We start from the raw sequence: 25248 nt of genomic DNA on the forward strand, positions 1-25248 counted from the left end.
AATTGGATTTTATCTACCACATTGAAAGAGGCATCAGATCCCTACCTAACAATATAGCAGACAAAATACGACTAGAAACCAGTGATGTCCTAAATACCAAGAAAACCATACAGAACAACCTGACTAAAACAGAATTAGCAGCAATTAAATCATTAAAAGCCAAACAAAACATAATAATAACGAAAGCGGATAAAGGCAGTGCCACTGTTGTCCTTGACAGGTCAACATACATACTACAAATGAACCAACTAGTAGCCGATAACAACACATATAAAATGGTAAATTATAAACCAACAAAAAGAATAAAGGATAAAACAGAAAAACTACTAAAGTCCGTCACTTCTTGGCCACCAGACACGGTTAAAAAACTCAAACCCCACTACGCCCGACCCCCCCCAGAATATATGGGCTTCCGAAAATACACAAAATGTGCCCCTTTGACCAATCGTGGAAGGAATAGACAGTCCCAATTACCACCTAGCCAAGAAATTAGCGGCAACACTCAAGGAGTTGGTAGGTCATTCCCCCTCCTACATAAAAAACACACAACACTTTATAAACAAAATCAAAAACATAACACTTGACAAAGACGACTTATTAGTCAGTTTTGACGTTTCTGCCCTTTTCACTAATGTCCCCATCAATGACACAATTCTCCTACTACAGAACAAATTTCTGCCCGACATTACGGCCCTCTTTGCCCATGTACTAAAGTCCGGTTACTTCGTGTGGCAAAACAAATTCTACCTACAAAAGGAAGGTACAGCCATGGGCTCACCATTATCCCCCCCCCCAATCGCTAACTTCTACATGGAAACCTTTGAGCAAAGGGCTCTTGATTCCGCCACGCTACGACCGACAGTCTGGCTCAGATACGTCGACGACGTGTTCGCGATCTGGCCGCACGGGCGACAAACGCTAAACACATTCCTCAGCCACCTAAACAAACAACACGAATGCATACAATTTACCATCGAAATCGAAAACCAAAATTTGCTCCCGTTCCTAGACACACTAGTTACACGTCTTCCTTCAGGCAGTCTATCCTTCACGGTCTGCCGAAAACCGACACACACGAGCCAATACATACGTGCGAATTCATACCACCACCCAGCACAAAAATACGGAGTCATTAACACCCTTAAAAATAGAGCCACAACTATTTGCTGTAACCAGCAAGCCCTAAAACAAGAACTAAAAATCATTAGTGACACATTCATAAATAATGGCTATAACAAAAATACTGTCAATAAAATACTCTATAAAACCACAACAAAAACGAATCTAGATTACAGTAAAACCATAGCCATCCCATACATTAAAGGGCTATCAGAAAAAATCAACAGAATTCTACAACATTATAACCTCAATGCCACCTTTAAACCACCCACTAAACTTAAAACCATATTCAGCTCCTCTAAGGATCCTCTCCTCCCATTAGCACATCCTGGAGTCTATTGCATCCGCTGCACCTGTAACTTACCGTACATTGGTGAAACAGGACGAACAATCCCTATACGCAAGAAAGAACACATTAGACACATCAAATATAACCATTATGGTGAAGCAGGCCTCTCAGACCACGCACTTAACACCTTACACCAAATCAACTGGAAAAGCACCTGCTCCTTACACCGCACAAAAACTTGGTACGAAAGAAAATTTAAGGAATCCTGCGAAATCCTGATAAACCACCCAAATATCAATAACAAAGATGGCATGAAAATTCCAAGGATCTGGATGGCACACATTCAGCCAACCTAATATGAAAGATTCAACATAAGTCAGGACTCTAGCCAATCTGCTAGTATTAGAAACCATTCCACTCCAACTGGCTGGAATGATGTTAATATATGTATATAGTAGACAACACAAATAATAGGACTCTAGCGTTGATGTATAATTTTTTATTTTTTATTTTTAATTTGTAATTTTTTTTTTATTTTTTATTTTTTCTTCACCAGAGGTCAGGCCAACAATTGTGGTAGCGGTTGGTCAGTGTCTTTAACGAACCAGTTTGATTGTAGTATAGCTTGTATCTTGTGTATATTTGTACGCTCCAGAAGATGACCTTGACATAAAGGTCGAAACGTCGAATTGTAGATTTTAGTTATATTAAACTAAAGTTTTTATTCAAACACGGTAGTTGTCTCCATAATTTTCAAAAATGCATTCGGATCACCGTGCAAGCCTAAAAGAAAGGAAATATTAATCAAATCAAGCATTCATTTAGTTCAATATTAAAGCACCTCCATAGGGCAATTGGAAGAATGACGGTACATTGCATTCTTCCATTGAAAAAAGCCTAAGTTCGATTCTCTTCGTAATGAGAGGAATCTTTATATGGGCATTTTTGTTTGAAGATGAGTTAGCTGATCTCATATGGGGGTATCAGGATTTTTTTCTCTTGGGAATTCTGGTTTTCCATCCCACACACAGGCAAACCAGCTATGAGAACACATGCAATTTACAGACAACGAATACTGTTGTTGGTAATGATGGGCAATAGATGGCATTGAATGTAGTTGTGTGTAGTGGGAAAATTAAGTAGTAGGGGAGATGGTGAGATGTGTAGCAGAGTAGAGAGCACCTCCCACAATGAGTTCTTGGACTCCTTGGAGGTGTCATGTAATAATAATCAATACACAACATTTAATAAACATTCTGTTCTTTAAAAAAATTAATTTTACTTTTCTTACATTATAATTTCATCAACAAAATAAACCAATAATTATAAACACAAATCAAAATTGGCACAATGTAATTAAATACTACAGTACATCTATATATCTTATTCTTTGAACACCTTTATCCTTTAAATAGATGTGCAGTTGTAATATAATATTTTCCTAAGCTGATTTTCACAGCTCACAAAATGAATTAGCTTAGTGTAATTATACACACATACTTACATACATCTTCAAGGCCCATCTTTCCTAATTGGGTTGTGGGGACAACAGCTGCAAGAGGAACTTCCAATGGTTACGATCCTCTGCCACCAAGCTCAGGTGTTCTGGTGGGATTCCCAAACATGTCCACCCAAGGTTTTGGATATAATCTATCCAGTGAGTCCTTGGTCTTCCACCTGGCTTGGCAAAGAGGGCCTGCTGAGGGAGCCTCTCTTGTGGCATTCTGACCAAGTGCCTGTACCAACGTAACTGTGATCTCTCAACACGGAGAAGCGGTGGTTGAGTATTGAGGGTTTCCCGAATTGCAGAGCTTCTGACTCTGTCGAGTCTTGTCAGCCCCGCAACCCCTCGAGGGAACCTCATTTCAGCCACTTGGATTTGTGTCCGCATTCTTTTGGTCATTACCCAACTCTCATGACCATAGATGAGGATGGGGACATAGACTATATTGAAGACAGCCAGCTTTGCATTCTGGCTTAACTCTCACTTCAATACTACCAAACAGCCAAACTCCCGCAATATTGAACTTGCTAAGCCAATTCGAGTAGCTAGCTCTACATCCCATTTTCCGTCATTCGTGAATATGGACCCAAGGTATTGACACTTCTCTTAGTGTAATTAAATGTGTGAAAATTTTACATAATGCAGATTCTTTGTATTACTGTTATTTAAAAAAATACAATCATTCTGCAAAGACTGGATCATGTAACTGAATGCATCATGAAAAGTGTGTGGCTCCACATCTAATGCTACCTACTTTCTTGTTTTTGTGAATTTTATTATTTATCTTCCCTGTTACATTATTTTACATAATGCAGATGGATAATTTATATAAACTCGCCTTTCTTTATGAACAGTGAACAAATTACACAAACTGAGTTGCAATGTTGTGGCATACACTTTAAACCCACCTTAAAGGAAAGCCTATTTCTGTATAATTACATGTAATGTACAGTGGGAATTAAAGAATGTATTAGAAAACAAAGATTTGTTTTGGCATCATAACATTTAGTTGTTTTGGCATCATAACATTTAGTTGTTTTTAACATATAACAATATTTATATAAAGTACACCAATACCTTGAGTTAGTAAATTTTTTTTCTGGCTAGCAGATTTAGGTTGTATTTCTGGAGGCCTGGTTACAGGAGTAAGTAATATTATCTCTTCTGGTAACTTGTAAGTCATGTTACCAGACTTGAACAAGCAAGTCAAGGGCACCAGCTCTTGAATGCTTGGCTTGTTTCTTTTCTTTAAGTGTAAGAGCCATGTCAAGATGTGGAAGGTAATAGACTGTTTTTTAAGGGACTTAAATTACATTTTTGTTTAATTAATAAATGTCCAAATATATATATATATATATATTTTTTTTTAATCTGCTTTTGCTTATATTAGGCAATGAAGCTCTTTTCATCTAAATTCAGAGAACTGAAAGATAATATGCATCAGCATTTGGATTAAGATCTCGTTGAGATTGAAATCTTTAATGGCAAAATTAATATGAAACATAAGAAAGAATATTTACCTGCCACTGTTGAAGAGTTATTACGTAATTTTAATGATGACGATTTTCTGATGCATTCACACTTTAAGATTTGTATTTTTTACTACAGTAATAGAATGCATGTAAGAATAAGATTATCCTTTAAAATAATTGAATTCTATGTCCTGGACAGCACTAAATAAAACTGTAGATGGAAAAAAAAGTCCTCACTAACTTGGCAGTTATAAATTCAGTGTCCATGCTAGCACAAATCACAGAACAAGGTAATTTATTTAACAAATTCTAATGCTTGAATAGTTACACTGAAGAAAAAATTGCATTTTGGAAAGCTCATCTGACTAACCGGGTCCATTGTTTCCATAGAGAGGTTTCTCTTTAGTGAATTTATTATTAAGCAAGGAGAAAAATCAATTGCATATTGAAACAGTAAAATCAATGATAATTATGACATCCTATGTCAAAGAAATAACAATTTTCACAAATTTGTTCATAAAGAAAAAAAAATTTTAAAAGACATGGTCTCTTCAAAAGCATATAAGAACATGGCAGCTAAATCAACTACTACAGCAGAATTCCAAGAAACAGAATCTGTTGGGACTTCAGTTGTGTCAAACAGGTAAATTTTGAGTTACTTGTTATGTATATATTTTTACTTGAAGTTTTATTTCAAGTAAAAGTACATACCACCTCATCTTTGGGCCCTTAAATTGTCCCTAATTTTTCATGCCATAGCTAGAGCACCTGTGCATAAGTACGGCCCTGCCCATAGGCATTAATTTCAAGTGAACTCTCTGGAAATACTATTCATTAATTTGTGTAACTCTCAGCAAAATGAAAACATGTTGATCACTGGGAGTTTTTCTGTCTTTTATTATGCAGAGAGCAGACTTGGTTTGTAATATCTTTACGGTAAGTTTATGGATTAACTGTAAAGGAGTTGCAACCTTTAGGCCACTTAAACTTTTTAAGTTAGAATTTCTTCTATTAGAAATCCTCCAATATTTTAAACCCCCCCCCCCTTTACATCTTGTTTATTTTATTTATTCAAAAGATATATACACAGATTTCATTTTGTAAGTATGAGTGAAAAAATAGCTAAATTGAGCCTACTTCAAAAGTATGACATCAGATCAGTCCTAGATCTAATTTATTTATTACTGGAAATAATTGGAAACTTTTTATTTTTCAAATATTTTTCATTACTGGAAGAAGATATTTTATTCAGATCCTTTGCTTTTACTAGATACAAAAATTATTTATGCACTAGTTTCATTGTTTGCCTTTAAAATAATAAAATTTCCATAAAGAAGAGGATAACAGAAAAGAACATGATTTTATGCTCAACAAAATTTCTATTCAACATTATTATTATTATTATGTGACACATCCAGGGAGTCCAAAGGCTCATCGAGGGGAGGGCACCTACTCTACAACTCTCCATCTCCATCAACTACAACGAACTGCAGCTACCATTATCATCTACACCAATGCCATCTACCGCCCAACACCACTAGTATTTTCACAGACAATCACAATCATCCATGCCCATGATGGGATTCGAACCTGTCGCCTTTTGACTAGAGAATGGGTACGCTAACCATTTGGCTAACAGACCGCCTCAGCAGGACTTGTTTCATCTCTGCCACCGACCCGAGCGAGCATGCTCTTGAATGTTACTTGCATCATTAGCACTGCCTTTGTCCACTATACCAGCAGATTGACAATTTGAGTTGTCTGATTATTTGAGTTCATAAAATACACCAAGTGTCAATATAGTCGACATTCTTATATTATTGATTGTCTTAAATTAGACATCCATTTTAATGCTATATCTGCAGTATAAGTTTGGTATGTTTCTTTCCCGTAAGGAGAAAAAAAAAGTGTCTGTTAATACAATAAAAACATACATCAGTATTTCATTATTACTGCAGAATTAAAACCACTTCTTGTTAGTTTGCATTGTTGTATCTGTTTAATATACATAAAATTTAGTAATTTATCTTGGTACTGGTTATTATTATTAATAATAGTTGATATATTATAAGTTTAAAATATATAACTTAGGTTATAGATGATTTATTATACAGGATGTCCACATTGGACTGCCCTAGTTTCAATGTGTTATTACTACTTAAGATTATGGACCATGGTGTCGAAATTGTACAAATGAGAAGGTACATTCACCAGGTTTTTGTAATAAAAAATTCTGAATAAAACTTGTAGAGTCTCTGGAATGTTTGAACAAACCAAACCTTACATATTTCTGCATATTTCAATTTTTTACCGTTCTTTGAAACTAGGGTGGTCCAATGTGGACACCCTGCATAATATTTCTGCTGCATATTGTAATATATATTAATAACAGAATTATGTAGACCCCTACTTGATATATTATTCACTGCATTACTTATAATTGCCAGTTTTATTATTTACATTACATTAGGTTAAAAGGATCTCTTCTTTCAGTAAGTCAGTTTTCAAACTTCCAATGCATAATGCTTCTCTGTCTTGATGGGGAAGGGATGTCTCACAGGAAGGGATGCTTTTTTTGTGATCACCAGTTGCTTTCATTACATGCAGAAAACACACATATGCATACATTTGGGATGACATTATACAATAACTTAAAGAGAAAGTATGAAAGTAACCTGTATTTATAGGAATGGGGAACACAAGCATATACTGTCTTTCCCACAGTTATGAAATTATTATTATTATTATCAGAGCCTGCTAGGCAGGCAGAGATTCATCAAGGGGATGTCACAATACTCACATCAGTTGCCATACCTTTTTTTGTAGAATTCATTAACACTATCTGCACTGCACTCACCACCTCCAAAGACAAGCCATTCAAATCAAAACCCTGTTCTATGGGAAAAAAATCTAGCCCCTCACCCCTTTTGTGATAACAAATACAGTTTACATGTATTTATTCTCAACTTTCATGAATGCCCTCTCATCCTCTTCCCATTCTCCTTAAAATAAAAATTCCATTTACTAGTATGTCCCTTTCAGAAGTTTGTAGGCTGCTGTCATATCACTCCTCCTTCTGTTTATGAGTATCTGCAGTTCACAGACTCTCAATCTGTCCTCACAAGGTACACCTCATAATTTCAGTATCATTTTTATAATTCTTCTTTGTATCTTCTCCACAGTTTCCTCTTCATCCCCCCCCCCTCAGAAACTAGAAGATGAGATCTGTGCACAGTAATCCAAGTTTAGTCTCTATTGTATCACCTCTCTTTTTTATGTTTACCAGTGTAGTCCACATATTCTCAATCATAGTGTACATTCTATCATTTTAATACCACTCTTGCAGCTCTTCTTTGCACCTTCTCCACAGCTTCTTCTTTGTCTTCATTTCCTCCTTCGACTTGGAAACCAGAAGATAAGATCTGTGCACCATAATCTAGGTGATATCTTATCAAGTTCTTGTAAAGAGGTCAAATGACTTCCTTATCCATACATGTCAATGCTTGTTTCAGCATTACACTTATCCTCTGAACTGTATTTGTAGTCTTTGCTACTAAAATCCCAACATTCCTAGCATAATCAGCTGCTTCTAGCATAATCCCAATATAACATGCCATTGGAATTCTCTTCACACAGAAGTCATGATGTGACAGCCATTTTCACAAGCTCATAATTCAAACTTGTTCAAATTACTCTGCAAGTGCTTCCTGTCATTTGCATTCCTGATTATCTGCCTATATTTGCATCATCAGCAAACAACTGTATGTGTACTGTCAAATGCTTTCAAAATGTAAACATTGAATAACAATGAACCGAGGACTAATCTCTGAGGTACACTACTAGTTTCCTTAAATTTTGCAGGCTTACACCTTTCTCTCTATCACACAATTTTTTGATATCTGTTGGTCAGCCATTCTCTTATCCAAATTAATAATTTATAATCCAGTCCCCATGACCTCCAACTTATTCAATAGCCATCTGTGCAGTATCCTGTCAAAATCCTAAGCAAAGGCCAGTGTCATCATAGTGTTTTGGTTCCCCTTTCTCTTACTCAACCATAACATTATTATAAAATTGGATGCCTTGGATGACCTAAAAACTTCAGGTCATCCTGTCTCTTCTGTTACTGAAGTGTGCCTGTGTGCACGTGTTTGATACCAGTGTATTAATTCCTGAAGATGCCAATTTAACTTTGGAGAAATATAGGAAGTAATACTTTAAAAAAAATTATTATTTTTTTTTGGTTATTATCTACTCTATGTTGTCAATTTTCTGAAACAATCTAATTTGTGAAATCAAGTGTTTTATGCAGCTGAATGGCTTCTCAGAATGAACTACACAACATGTTTTTGATTCCTATAAGCCTACCCCTCAAACAACAATGAAACAAGATGGAGTGTTCCAACTCTATACATTTCTGGCATCTCTGAACTTATCTCAAGAATTCTTAAAAAATACAACCTAGTGGCTGCATTTATTCCTTTTAATAAACTCTCCTCTTGGTTCCCATCTTTTAAAGATAAATTATCTCCTCCTCCTTTTCTTAGTGTCTACAGTTCCTTGTGGCTGTCACCTTTCCTACTTTGGAAAAAATGGACATTCTGCAGAGAAGAGATTACAAGAAAAGCAATCTTACATTTTAAATAAATTTGAGAAATCTGGCCTAACGCAACATGGAATTGATAATGAGCACAATATCCCTTGTTCTCAAATATGCTTACTCCATTGGTGCCACCACAAGTTTGAATGTTTGTTTAAACGGCACACCAAGCCTTGCTGCCTCCAAATCTGAATTGGAATGACTTCCCCTCCTTACTGAAGATATGAGAATGTCTCATTCTAATTATTTTTTTAATTTAATTTAATTTTTTTAAAATAATCAAATGCTTCTTCTATTAGCTGCTTGCATTGTTCTATTTATACTATCACGTGTAAAAGTTCCATTTGGTCTCCAGAGCAGAGTTTCTGGAGTATTTAACTCTTAGCCATGATATCAATGTATGATAGGTCTGCAATTTTTCACTGGTGTAATATATATATATATTCCACCCATGATATATATAATGGATAGAACTTCTAAATCAAATAGATACTTATTATTTACTACCGAACTTATTGTATGCATATTATATATATGTTGGAGAGGTTTTACAGCAAATGGTGGGAGATCAGGAGAGAACCAGAGGACATCCCTGGAAGCTGTATAAGAGGTTGTGAGCAGGGGAGTGAGAAGCAGGTTTTTTGCATGCAGAGTTGTGAATAATTTGAATGCCTTACCTGAGAGTGTGGTGTCTGCAGAAAATTTCAGTGTGTTTAAGGCACGTTGCGATGAGCTTTGTGTATGACAAAAGGACCTCCTAGATGAGTCTTTGACTCCATGGGGTCATGGGATAATGATAATAATAATAAGCTCTATAGTAGATTTTGAAACCTTTGTTTCTTTGTATATTTACTATAACATGTAGAAGGATCCATAATGTCCTCCATTTTAATATCTTATATATATATATATATATACACGAAACTGAAGCCTTTAATCTCTACATTTCTATAATAGTAACATTTCTAGCACTCATTTATTGATGAGTGCTAGAAAGAAAGAAAAAAAAAATAAATAAATATTGCTTATGTTTTTATTAACTAATTATCCACTTGTCATGAATGTATGAGTTAAATTTTTTTCTATTACGTTATGAATATATGATTACTTAAAGTACTTCTGAATCTTTTTCAAATTTATGAATGCTTCTATAAGGATCTGTTAAAATTAAATCACAGTCATAATGAAGGCATTTGTTTAATTATGCATGATTTTTTTTATTAGCTGGTGTATCTGAAGACAGTGACTATACCAGTGATGTCAGCTATCCAACAGGACAACACCCAAGTGCCTCAGCCCATCATCCAAATAGTTCAGCATCTCAGTTTGGTGGTGCTGCAGAACTAACCAGAAGGGCTTCAGAATATGCACCAATAGAGCTAGACCGTGAGAGTGCATATGAGCCAGAAGTTTCTTTTGATAATGATGTAGTGAATGATAGGATAAAAAGAGACTACAATCATACAGATGTAGTTAGAAGGTATAGCAATGAAGAATCAGATCCTCTGTATTACAACAGCAGACCCAATGATCGAATTCACCCACAGACTTTGGAAAGGTAACTTTCAGTTTAATGATTTAAGACTCAAGAGTATAGAGTTCTACCAGTTGTAATTTTAGCTCATTTATAAGCCATTCTCCATTGATTAAATATCCTTGGCATATTAAAATACCATAAATGGTTTTGATTTTAGGAAGAGATACATGATGTTATTTTCAGGATATTATTTATGAAGGCCTCTTCTTTCTATGAAAAATTTGTCATTTATAAATTCTCATTTGGGTGTATGTATGTATGTATGCATGCATGCTGAAGAGGTCATATGTTAGTTTCTTCTATCCTTGTACAGAAGGTAGCTAGTAAATACAAAAAATTGCATTTGTCACTGTCTGTCGTTGACATTAAAGAGATTGCAGACGTAATGAAAATTCTGAAATAAAAATTGGTAAAAATAAGATCCCAAAAGTATTAGCTAGAAATCGATGTTGCTATCACTAATTAGAGATGAAATACTAATAGAGTTCTGGGAGTTTGGAGAAGAAACAGTGAAGTATTCTTTAGTGCTGCTATTCAACTATACTTCTAGAACTATCAATATTTTATATCTTCCTTCGACTTTATTTGCTTTTATTTGTCTGATTGCTGTATTTGTATCATTACATTCTGGAGAAATTCCTAATGACTGGAAATTGAGAAGAATAATTCCCATACATAAATATTCAGGAATGCATAAACTATAGCCCAATAACCTTAATTAAGTCACACATCTAAATTATTTATAAGAATTATACAAGCAGTAGTAAAGTAACTTTTGAGCACTATTTAGAGGAAGAGCAAATGAGATTTGAAAGGCAGATCCACAATAGATGCAGCCTGTACTGTACTGTACTGTACTGTAATTATCTGTGATGTTGGGGGAAGTGACCGAAATCTAAATATTGTTGCTTTAATAAACAGTTGTTGCTCAATAAGCAGAAATAATTTTTTTTGAAATATTAAAACAAAAAAAGAGGAACAAATACTCGGTATCATGCTTGAATAGTTTAAAAATACCACACCAACAATAAAATTAGGAACATTTGAAACTTTTGAAATATCATCAGAGAGAGAGAGAGGTCTCATGCAGGGATGCCTTCCCTTACCATATAAAATATCCTTAATCTGGAAAGACCCAAGTTCAAATCCCATCTAGGACACAAAGAACTATTATTAGGGCTTTTCAATTGAAGGTGACTTAGCCAGTCTCATACAGAGGTGTTAGGGTTTCCCTTCCCAGAAACTCAGGTTTTTCACCCACAAAACAGGCAAACCAGCCAAAAGACATGTAGATATTTCAAAAATTTCAGACATTGCAGTTTGGATTAACTACCGCATCATATCAGGTTTTAAAGAAACCAAATTATTTGGCCATGATAGGCCATTGAATCTAACACGAAAAATGGAAGATGAGGCAGGAAGGGAAACTTAACGAATATGATTGAAGACCTACATATATACAGCAAGGAATATGCAATGCAGATAAATTTTAATAACCAAAACAGTGGCAATAGGTGGAAACAGATTAGAAGTGGAAGGAAATAAACTGGAACAGGTTAAAAAATGTAATTACTAATTAATGTTAATTTATAATTACATTTCACAGGCAGGTTAAATTATGAAGAAACTATTAAACACAGAATAAATCTGGGGGTGTGTCTTATTACCAAACTTACAAATATTTCTTTAAGTACAGATTTCTGTACTTAAAGAAATATCCATAAAACTTAAAATCAAAGTATATAGCTTAATGGTATTTCTCACAGTTATTTATGGTACAGAGACTTGGATTATCAAACAGAATGAAGAACATTCTGTTTGATAATCAACATTCTTTGAAAACAAGTTTGAGGAAAATAAATAAACCAGCTTGGACTGAAATGAAAACCAATCAGGATATCAGAGAAGAATTATAACAGCCTTATTCCAGTAATAGCAAGAATCATAGAAAAATTGTTATTGAAGTATGGACATTTGTAAAGAATACCTACTGAAAGATATTCTCAAAAATGGAAGAAGCAGAAGGGAAGACTGTCTAGATGATCAAGAAGGAAATGGTTAGAAAACATTAAGACAATAATTAGTTCGAACTCCTATAGAAATTTAAATAACTTGTGTGTAGATCATTAGATTGATCTACACACAACTGGAAAGCCGCTGTTTATTGTAGTTTCAGCCTCATCCTGCCTTAGGCAGATAATGATGATGATTGAAGACAGTGAAGAAATTGTGAAAGGCTTATCAGGTGTAACTAGTGAAATAAATATTTCATTACCATTTTGTCGAATATTTCATATTTGTTTCTGAGACATAGAGTGACCAAATGGAAGGATATGACGTTTAAACTGATTAGCTCTAATAATAATGCCCTCTCCACTGAACTTGAACACATTCACAATACCTTCTTAGCCAATGGCTACAATCCCCATCAAATCCAAAGAATATTAAAATCCCAAAACTGCACCCTCCCCCTTACCCTCCGGAACAGAGGCTACACCAAATCTATTACCATCCCATATAGCTGCTGTAGTGCATTTGAAAGAATAGCAGAGCATTGCGCCCATCGATTGGAAAAGACCTGGGTTCAATTCTCGTCGTGATGAGGGAAATCCTTTTATGGGCTTTTTTAGTTGAAGGTGAATTAGCCTATCTCATATGGTGGTAGCAGGGTTTCCCTCCCAGAAACTCTGGTTTTTCTTCCTGCGTACAGTCAAAATCGGCCTTCAGAACATGTGCAATTTACAGACAAAAAATACTGTTTTTGGTGAGGATGGGTGATAGATGGCGTTGATTGTATTAGTGTCGTAGTTGGAGAATTAAGTAGTATTGGAGAGGATGAGATGTATTTAGTGAGGTAGAGCAGTGTGCCCTCCCACGATGAGTCCTTGGATTCCCTGGAGGTGTCACGTAATAATAATAATAATAATCTCGGATTCATCTGAAAAACTGACAAAAATTATAAAAAGATACAACTTTATAACCACTTACAGAACATATAAAAAATTAGCATCCCTTATTTTTCTTCCCCCAAAGACAAGCCATAATCTCTAGACTTTCCAGGTGTCTGCCAGGTTTCATGTAGTTACAAGCCATCCTATTAAGGCCAAACAGGCAGGACAGCCAACATTAGAATTCTCTAACACAAACACCAAGATTACATCTGGGTGTTTGTGTTATTATTATTACGTGACACTGCAATCACTCAGGGCTTGCTTACTTGACTAGGACACCTGTTACAAGATACTATGGAAAAAAGGTCATTTTACTCTGCAAAAGCATAAATGCGAATGTTATTAGAATCAGCATTAGCCTTAGGGAATTACCCTAACCTCGATATATATAGTTGTATAAAACTGCCTCAAATCTGGGAAGCACTGATCCTGAGAACTTCAGCCCAACCACGAAGAAGACCCAACCCAGCTCACTAAGAGGCACTGTTTTAGGACTTGAGACTTACTGTTGTTGTTGTTGTTTCATTTTGCTGTAGTGCCTGCATGCACATATCAATTTGTTCTTTGTTCGCTGAAAAAGGCAATTTGACTTTGCTGAAATACTAAAAGTTTTTCTAATTAATATGTAGTATACATTGTTAATTTCCTTAAATAATACCATTATGGATGATCGACACATAAGCTTTTCCACTAGAATCAGGGCTTGGAAAGTAGATGAGAATTTTTTAGTAAATTTTGGTAGTATGGTGAATGAAGGTGTACATACTGGTGAGGATAATTTCTGCAACTCGCTCAGAGTAGTTTTTTTTTTTTTTTCTGTCAGGAGAGTGGAAATTCTTGAGGTCATTCCGTTGTGCCTTTGTAGTGCACAAAGGGACTCAAGGGAGGTTAGAAGGAGAATGTTTTGTGTGAGAGGAAGCTTTGCACAAGATTGTGATCAGTTAGCAAGAAGAGAGATTACCCCTCAGTGTTTCTAGAAAGAGAATAGGATAAAAAATAATCAACAGTATTGAGAGTTATCGGGAATTTAGTTTGGTAGGTATAGAATTTTTATTAGCTCATTGTGCATAGTAAAACTTCTGAATTGCATCCAGTTTGATTAGTGGGAATGAAAAAGGAAAGCCATTTGGAATTGTGGACATTGTCATATAGGAGTATGACTTCAATTTTTTGTATAGCTGGATTGCAGAAGGTTGAGCTTAATGTGTTGGAAGGCAAATAAGTCAGAATTTTATAAAATGGGACAAGAAAGCTTGAGCCAGAGGTGGTCAAAAGCAGGGATTCTGTGGCAGGTAGTGTTGGATCTTACAGAGGTACAGGTGCCACCCTTGTGGTGAAAGAAATCATAAAGTGTGTAATTTGGAGATTGAAGTGGACTCTGGTTGATATAGCTGCAATTTGGGCTTCAGTCAAGGAAGTCTGGTCTAGATGTCTGTAAATGAAGGTGTATGTTGTTTTGTTGACTTTTATGCCACAGATGTAGGTGAATATAAAAGTTTTGTAAGGTTTTGTTTTGTCTGATTTTGTTTTATTTTGTCTATTTTGCAGAAACTGGTTTTTGAGGATGGTTTGTTTTAATCACAGTGACATTATCATTGTTTATTGTATGCTAAATTATTGATTATGAACTTGAGGATGACCTGTCTCCTTGCTATAATGTGGCCTTGACAGTATCACTACTCAGACTTGACCTCCTCCCCTCCAGACACAACCTGGCATGGTATTTGACAACAGGATCATTTGCTGGCTGAAATCTGTTGACTTGTTGCTTACAGGGCAGCCCTTGTACTATCTGGCAGCCAGCTTGTGGCACTACCATTTTTACTGATGCATCTTTGAAGTGGAGGAGGTTTTGAGTCTAAGTATGTTGTACATGCCCTTCAAGTGAATCACTCTTACTACTTACAGTGATATATTCAAAAGGTATCACCCATACTACAGAGTAAAGCAACAGGGGGAAGGGGAAGAAACACCTGCTATGGAGGCTAAACATAGCTTCAGCACAGGGGTTTTGGTCTGTCCAGAGTCCAAGCCAGTTGGCATCCCTTCCAACTAGGAAGATGTCCTTTTGCAGTGGGAATTCACCAGACTCCCTTTTGTGCATCACCTGCCCATTGGGTAACCAGATATCACAAATATGAATATTTTCATGTGACTGGCAAATTTTGGGGTGTGAATGTGATCCAGAAATCATTGTTAGTTGCATGGAAGTATTTAGGTTCCCAAATTGTGCCCAGTTTTGAAAAGATCAAACCCATCCAAAAAAAAAAAAAAAAAGAGAGAGAGAGAAGAAGAAGAAGAAGCCTGTAGAGTTTCGAGCACATCTCAACCTTAAAGTGACAATGGAAGATGTAGAGGAGGTTATCCAGTCTCATTCCAATTTGTTCTTCTTAGAGTCTTTGGAATGAGATTGGATAACCTCCGCTACATCTTCCAGTGTCACATTAAGACCAAGATTTGCTCCAAGTTGTGACAGGCTTCTCCAACGGAAAGAAGGAAACATTTTCCCATTTTCATAAAATTTTCCAGTTTTCTAAAATTAAGATGCAGTGGGTAGTTTATGTGAATTACATTTCCTTTCTTGAGCAGGTTTCAAAAAAAATAATAAATAAATAAAATAAAATAATTTTTTTTTCATAAATTTTAATTTTTGTTAAAATTAAATGTAATGAATATTCATGTTTGTGTTAATTATATTTTTGATTTCTAAATAAACTGATTTTTTTTTGTTAAAATTTTCACCTCTTTTTAAAATCAGTGTAATTCACAGGGTATTGTGGTTATTTTAACATACATATGAAAAAGGATAGGTTGCAAATGCATTTTTGTCACCTTTCCTCCTAAGTGAGGCACCATCTTATCTTCCACTTCTGTTTTGTGTTCTTTGTAGACATTGTTACAATTTACTGTATCCCAGATGGTGTCTGTGTAATAGATACAAAATATTGGAAACATTAAACTTGTATTTAATTCTTTAATTGGGCTTTTTCATTTTGTTAAATCTTAACATGATATTGAAAACCTACATATCTATCATTGACCATTTTGCTCAATATAATTTCCTGGGATTGCCTCTTATTTTCTTCTTTTTCCCTGAACACCATATCATTCCACATATTAATCAAGTACCCCCTTTTATGGCAATCCCATACATCAGACATGATTCAGTCTGTAGCATATTAATACTATGAATGAGCAGAAAGTTGTTAATTATTATTATTATTATTAAGATAGAGAGACCTCCAGGGAGTCAGGGACTCATCGAGGGAGGCCACATACTACACGCACCAGCTATCATACTTATTCTTGAATTCATTCACACTGCTTACACTCATAACATCCAATGGCAATCCATTCCAATCATGCACCAACATATGAGTGAAAAAGCTAGCCATCACTCCATTCTTAGCAGTATTCATTCTCAGCTTCCAAGGATACCCTCTTGTCCTTTCCCCACACTAAATAAATTTAAAAATTCCATCAGTTGAAATCCTGTATGACTCTTTCAGAAGTTTGTAAGTCTCAATCATATTACCCCTCTTTCTCCTGTTCGCTAGTGTCTGCAGTCTACAAATTCTCAATCATTCTTCATAATTAGTATTCCATAATCATGATATCATTTTTAGCACTCTCCTTTTCACTCTCTCCATCAGAATCATAACAGAAACCAGGAGTTATGGAAACCAAACCAGCCAGTTATGGCACAAATCAAGAACTCCATCGTCCTTTAGAACTTATACCAAAGCCCAAAATAGATGCAAAAAAACAATCGATGCTTCCAAAACAGAGTTCGGAAAAAGAAAAAAAAAATAGGAAATTAGCAGCCTGTGCAGCAGCAGCCTTTTGGTCTCTTGCCAAAGCAATCAGTTGTAACTTCTGCCCAACACCATTCTTACTCCTATCATACCCAGATGGCTATATTGTATCATCACCTAAAGAAAAAGCCAATCTCCTGGCCTCACACTTTGCCTCCAATGCATGCATAATTGACAATGGTAAACCATTCCAAATGCCCATCCTTTTGCCAGAAAGAGATCAGAAAAATACTGTCCAAATTAGACACAAAAAAATCTTCTGACCTTGGTGGCATTCTTACAGTTGTCTTGATAGGAGTCACCAGAAGTGACTCCTATCCTATGTTGCCTGTGTATATACTGTCTTATTCCACTGGTACCTATCCCACAGCCTGGAAATTGGCCTGTATTCAACCCATTCCCAAGAAGGATTGACAAGTCACTGCCATCCAACTACTGCCCTATCTTGTTCACCTCAGTCCTGTCTAAAGTAATGGAAAAAATCATCAGTTCCCAACTTCTACATTACCTTGAAGGTACCCACCTAATAAACGACTGCTAGTATGGATTCTGTTGCTGCCGATTAACAGGAGATCTGCTCGCATATGTCACCCATCTTTGGACAAATGCCATGAAGAAGTTTGGCGAATCTCAAGTGGTTGCACTTGATATCTCCAAGGCATTTGAACGGGTCTGGCACAAGTGCTTAATAAGCAAACTGCCATCGTTTGGTCTGTCTCAAGACTTCTGTAGTTGGATTGCCTAGCTTTCTTTCTGATGCACACTATGTGTAGTGGTGGATCCTCTCACCATTCAATTAATGCCAGGGTTCCACAAGATTCTCCTCTCACCAACCCTTTTCCTGATATATATCAATGACCTACTTCAGCTGACCTCCAACCCAATACACAGTTTTGCAGATGACAGCACATTGCACTCCTCCCTTTCATTTGATAAACCTTACTGTACACAACTCATCTCAACCTACAGAACATCAACCACCACCACCCTCAATTCTGATCTTCAAGCCATCCTCAAATGGGGTTCAGATAGCCTAGTCAATTTCAATGCTAATTTCTTATTTCTCATAAAAAAGAACCACTTCCTCCCAGTATTAATTTTGGCAACACCCAAATTTCCAGATAATTTGAGATTTCTCTTTTTGGAATTATCCTGACATCAAGTCTCTCCTGGCATAAACACATCACAAACATTGCATCTTCAATTTCTAAAAAACTGGGATTTCTGTTTTGCTCAAGACGTTACTTCACCTCTGAACAGCTGTTAACCTTATACAAATCACAAATCTGCCCAGCTATCGAATACGCTTCTCACATTTGGAGTGGGGCTCCTAAAAGCTCCCTCAAAATGCTTAACTCAATACAGAGGAGAGTAATTAGACTGAAAAATGACCCATCTCTTACCAACTCACTCCCCCCACTTTTGCACAGATGATTGGTCTCTGCTATATGTGTAATCTACAAATATTTCCATGGAAAATGCTTATCTGAAATAGCATCAATATTCCCCCCCCCTCACTTAATATTAAGCTTGTCAGAACACTTGCAGCTGCTGCTCAACATCCATTCACAGTGCACCTTGAAACCCACAGAACAAGTTTCTTTTCCTTCTCCTTCATTCCTGCAACTGCTGTACTGTGGAACAGTCTCCCCCTCCCATTGTGTTCCCTAAGGAATACAATATACAGTCATTTAAATCAAATGCAAACAAGTACCTACTATCCTAACCCATTACCCCCCCCCCCCCCGCTCCATACACTGTACTAATGTACCTTAGGTTGATCAACCAACCTATCGTGTATGGGCTCAACACAAAATCTTTTGAGTTGTATTTGGAATCTTTATTACATGGCCTCTGAACTTCAACTTCTTATTTACTAACACTCCAAGATCCTTAGCCTGATCAGTTTCTTCTAGCATAATCCCACCAATATGATATGACATTGGATATCTAATCACTCCAAAGTGAATAACTTTACATTTACTGACATCCATTTTCCCTTGCCTACAATTCAAATCATTCTGCAAGTGCTGCATATCAGCAGAATTTCCTGTTTACCTTACCTATCATTGCATCATCAACAAATAGCTGTATGTCCAATATCATTAATATACAGATTGAATAACAGTGGACAAATCACTGACCTTGTCAGTGATTTGTCCACAAAAGCCATGATTGTGAAGTTTAATTGTGAACGAGTGCTGAATTGCTGCTGCATTTGTTTTAAAAGGTAAAAGAGATTGGGGAATTATCAGTGCCAATTCTGCTGAATAGTGGCCGTGTAGTGTTGAAGTACTGCTTTTTACTGTACTTAGTTCAATGTTTTTAAGATCTCTTAGGGACGCCACCTTAAATGTTGAAAGGTAGCATTCAATGGCTGGATTGATTTATGGTGTATATTTTATACTGGATACTTTATACACTGGATACTTTAAATATACTTTATACTGGATACTTTAAATATACTTTATACTGGATACTTTAAATCTTGCAAACTCACATCCCCCATATATCACTTTTTTATATATCTGTCAGTCAGCCATCCTCTTATCCATACTTATATTTTATAATCCAAAACCATATTCTCCACTTTATGCAACAGTCTACCATGCTGTGTTCTGTCAAAAGCCTTAGCAAAATCCCAAAGTATCATGGTTTATCCAGTCTCCTTGTCTAGTTCAATGGTAACATTGTTATAAAATGTGAGCAAGTTGCTAAAACACGACCTTCTCTTAGTAAACCCATGTTGCTCATTGCAAAGTAGAGATTGACTATCAACTCATTTCTGAATGCGAGCCCTAACCAATTTTTCCAAAATCTTCACCACCACTCCTGACATACTATTGGTCGATAGTTGGATACATTGGTCTTTGCACACCCTGCAATGGAATTACCATACATAGTTTCCATTCCTGCAGAATCTTCCCTGTTCTAAGACTCATATTAAACAATCTGATCAAAGGAATAACCAGTTCAGCTGAACACTCTTTTAGCACACATACTGATATCCAATCAGTTCCTATTGCTGAATTCTTATTCAGTTTGTGCAACAGCTCTAATACCTCATCCTCATACACATGAGATTCTTCATCCAGTGAAGAGGTAGCAGTGAGCTCAATGTTGTGTACACCAGTTTGATAGCTTTTAACAAAATGTGCACTCATTAATTGAAAAACCTTTTCTGCATCTGTAACCCTCACGCCATCTGTATTTAGAAGAGTTATTTTTTCCTATTCACTCTTTCTTTTGCTTGCAGCATGTTGATAGAATTGTTGTGGGTTCTGTTTAGCATACAGAGCCAGTTTCTTTTCATACTCAGACTTTGCTTTGCATACAACAGATGTGATTATTCTAGCTTGCTGCTTATAATTTTCATAACGGACATCATCCTTAATCAGGTGGTATTCCATCCAAATCATCTGTATTTAAGTTTTGTTGATTTAGAAAAGCCATATGACAAGGTGCCAAGGGAGAAGCTATTCAATATACTACAGTTATATGGTGTCAATGGGGCATTATATCAAGCAATAATTAGTCTTTATTTGAGTTGTAAGTCAGCAGTTAGAACTGAAGGAAGTACAGGAAGATGGCTTAATGTTAAATCTGTTGTCAGATAAGGACGTACATTATCCCCTCTGTTATTCATTATCTATATGGATCACATTATGAAGGAGAGTGGTATTAAGCCTTATATCAAAATTGGAGATGTTAATGTCAGCTCTTTGCTTTATGCGGATGATGTCATACTTCTAAATAAATCCTCTACAAGTCTGCAAGATTCCCTGACTAAATTGAATAACTATTGTAATAGATATGGTTAGAAGGTTAGCAATAAAAAGACAAAGACAATGAAAATAGGCAGAATCATTGAAAATGTCAAGATGGTAAATTAAATATGGAAATAGACAACAGAATCAACAAAGCTGGTATGATAGGAAGTCAGTTGAATAAATTCATATGGAATAAGAGAGAAATTAGTCGGAACACTAAATTAGCTATAGAAGACAGTGTTCAAACTAGTTTTAACTTATGGACCTGAGAGCTTGGTCAGAAGTAAAACACTTGACCAAAGACTAGAGACAGCAGATATCAGAGTCCTGAGAAAGATTAGAGGCGTGAACAGATGGCATGAATGGCAATCTCATATTAAAATCGAGGATATTAGGAAATAACTTGACATTGTCAGCATCCAGGAATGCGATATCAGAGCTAATCTCAGGTGGTACTGTCACTTAAACAGAAAGGGCAAGGAAAGATTAGCAAAAAAGTGTTCTCTGCCAGGGTGGCAGGAAAATGACCCAGAGGAAGACCAAGATATAGGTGGATTGATACAGTACAAAGTGCATTAGACGATAGAAATATAAGATATGATAATGTTGGAGTCTTGACAAGTAACTGGCTGATTTGGAGGATAATTGTAGATAGGAAGTTAACAATGATGTTAATTTTTCATGTAGTACTATCATATCCTGTGCATCCCCTTGAGGGTACATGGCAGGAATTTGATGATGATGAAAACTTGTTTAACACTAACAAGTGGAGATAAGGAAATTGTTATTCCTCTTTATAAGGCCTTGATTCCTCCACATCTGTATTATTCTGTTTTAGTCTGGTCTTTTGGTTTCTTGGGTTGAGGAAGTGGTGCAGAGGATTGAGATGCGAGCAACCAAGATGGGCAGTGGTCTGTGGAACATTCTCAATGAGGATAGATGGAGGGTGTGTGGACTGTGGAAGTTGGTTGATATGTGGAAAAGAGGGGATATGATAGAAATATTGAAGTTACTTAAAGGGTTTTATAGGATTGATGCAGGTTTAGTCATACCTGGAAGTTGAGCAAAAGTGGTTAGTAGGGGTGTGAATGAATGGAATGGGTTGCCAGAGTCAGTTATTATTATCATGTGACACCTCCAAGGAGTCATAGACTCACTGAGGGAGGGCACCTACTCTACAATTCTCGGTCTCCACTAACTTTAACAAACTGCAGCTACCATCATCATCTATACGAATGGCATCTATCCCCAACCACTACCACCACTGCTGTTATTTTCTCAGACAATCACAAACATCCATATCCACGACAGGATTCGAACGCTCAGCTTTTTTTTGGGGGGGGCTGGAGAGTAGATACGCTAACCACTCGGCCAACCACCCAGCTTATTAGCACCAGTTATTAGCAGTTTGTCTGTTGGAGAGGTATGAGAGATTGTGTGGAAAGTTTGATTTTCATGCAATGAGTCTTCGGACTGCATCGAGGTGCCAGTACAATAATAATAATAATCTTGGATTTGTAGACTGTAGATTGCACTCCTCAGGAAATACTTAAGAGGGAAGACTGTTTCAAAGGACAATAGTTGGATGAATAAAGTTGAAGAAAATATTTTTTTGCCATGATTGTGAAGTTTAATTGTGAACGAGTGCTGAATTGCTGTTGCATTTGTTTTAAAAGGTAAACGACATTGGGGAATTACCAGTGCCAATTCTGCTGAATAGTGGCTATGTAGTGTTAAAGTACTGCTTTTTACTGTACTTAGTTCAATGTTTTTAAGATCTCTTAGGGACGGCACCTTAAATGTTGAAGGTAGCATTCAATGGCTGGATTGATTTATGGTGTATTAACAGCTGTTCAGAGGTAAGATAACAAATGCCTTATGCAGGGAGGGGGAAAAACTAATATTTTAGATGCTGAGAAGGCAATATTTGTAATATGCTTATGCCAAGAAAAGATTAGTTATCTGAAGAAGATAAATTCCATTTTGTTCAGATACTTGAGTGTTATCATAAATAAGTCACAAATAAACTACTACCTGCTTACCAGCGGTCTGAAGTAGCTTGAAAAAAAAGTTCCATGTTTGGTCTCTAGAGCAGCATGTCCAGACCAGGTAAAAATGAAAAATACAAAGAAATTATAAAAAATAATGTTTATTTTTTATAATTTAAAAAAAAAAATCCTTAGCCAACCAATTATAATATGGTACTATAGGTTTTCAACTTTTCAGGAGTGGAAGGCACATAAAGAAGTAATACTGGAAGAAAAGGATTCATTTGAAAGAAAAGAGACAGGACTGAGTTTTGAAAGATTGAAATTAAAAAGAGTTATCAGCATGTCATTAATAAAAGACTTAGAGAATCAGACTTTAGGGTTGTGTAAGATGATAATCTAGAATTTCTATAGCTTAAGGTTTGTCAATTGAAAAGGAGTACACAGTAACTGGATGTAGAGTAAATGGGAGAAAATAATTTACATAATGAAAGTAGAGAGAAGGTCAAAGAACAGCCTTGTGAAATACTAGAATCAGTTTCAAAGATTAAGGATAAATATCCATCTACCATCACACCGAACATGTATCAGGACAGAAAACTGGCAATTATCTTGCAGAAATCAAAATACTCATAATATGATGGGAACTTGTGTAATAAGCCTTGGTTCCAAACCCCATCATAACTCTTGGTTCCAGACACCTTAGAAATGTCAAGTGCAGTCACTTGTGATTCACTAAACATCTAGACACAAGAGCACAAACATTCAGAAGAATTGGAGAAATGCTATTAGGACCAGGAGACTTTTTAATATTCAATTTGAACAAAATTATTTTGATTGCTTTCTGGTGAAAAGTGAAAGGAAACATTGTTGCATGTATGTTTAGATTAGTAGGATGACTTTTCTGGAAATAGTCATCTATGCAGGAAGTTGAGGAAAAGTAAGAATTAAGGATATTGACTTTTTCTGTGAATAATGGTGCAATAGAACCATCAGAATGAGAAAGAGATGGAAGCGTGGTTACATAAAAGTCGCAACCAGTGGTTTTGGTAAGAGACTAGAAAGCTTGACTGCCATTTTGACACCCTTGCTGCCTTTTTCTATTTCAAAATCAGTTTTGTTTGTGTTGATAATTTGCTTGCAAAATACTTCAGGGTTTGGTATGAACCGAAAAAGGATATAGCTATTTTAATAAAAGTTATTGTGATTTACAGTCAGTTCTGGTTAATTGGTTTATCAGTTAATTGAGGCAGTCATTTTAAAAACAAAATGAGAATATAACAAGAATTTACCTAATTTATTTGGGTCACAATGCAATTTAATTGTGCCAGCAAGTAACCTCTCCCACATAGTGTTAGAAAAATTAGGTAATCTTTCTTCAAAAATTTAGTGCTGATGACATTTGTAATGCTGATGCAACAGGGCTATTTTATCCTACCGCACTGTGTGGCTCCCTATACTATAAAATGCTACACTGTTTTGATCAAGGACAGCAATAGATTGCATAACAGCATTATGCTGTTCAAATAGCTCAGGAACTAGTAAACGAAAGCTGTTAGTTATTGAAAAAAAGGGCCAGGCCTTGATGCATTAAAGGGATTAGAATTGGAGAGTTTACCAGTTCAGTACCATATGAATGAAAATGTGTGAATGACATCTGAATTTTTTAAGGATTGGCTAATGAGTTGGGATATGGAATTACAAAGGAATATATTTTACTGATTGTTGATAATTGCTTAGGATGTCAGTGCAAAGGTCAATATTTTAAAGGCAGTACAGTTTGGCCAATAATTGGCAAGAAATAAATAACAGTACCATTTAAAACTGTTTTGCTCACTGTAGTTTTAAGTATTCAATCATGGATTTGCCAGATAGTGAAAATGATATCTCATTCGATGGAGTTCATCAGAAACTATGAAGAGTTTGCATCCATTAATGAATTGATGATAGTCTTCAGTAGTAGAATAAAAATGAAGATTTTGAGAAGGAAATATCAGAGAATATATGAAGAACACAAAAATGATGAGGATGACATCCCGAGCTTGAACAAGTGTCTTCCCAGGATGAGAAAATTTATTACTGGATTCTGACCATTTTATGCAGTGAGACAAAAAGTACTATATCTGCACTAAATGCATGTGCTGATTTTATTTGTAGTCAATTGGGGAGGGGAAAAAAAGGCTATGCACAATCAATTCCAACA

General features: G+C 35.9%; 1 protein-coding gene across 1 annotated transcript in view; it reads left to right on the forward strand.

The window, feature by feature from the left end:
- The window catches only part of unc-13 (protein unc13 homolog), a 1156644-nt gene that overhangs the window by 220070 nt on the left and 911326 nt on the right, over positions 1-25248 (forward strand). The window contains exon 8 of the mRNA XM_090416011.1: positions 10209-10542. Within this exon, the coding sequence (XP_090272137.1) occupies positions 10209-10542 (334 nt within the window). The remainder of the gene's footprint in view (positions 1-10208; positions 10543-25248) is intronic.

Source organism: Typopeltis vanoorti, chromosome 3 (assembly GCF_054136105.1).
Source record: "Typopeltis vanoorti isolate ZY-2024b chromosome 3, IOZ_Tvanoo_1.0, whole genome shotgun sequence".
Lineage (NCBI taxonomy): Eukaryota > Metazoa > Arthropoda > Arachnida > Uropygi > Thelyphonidae > Typopeltis > Typopeltis vanoorti.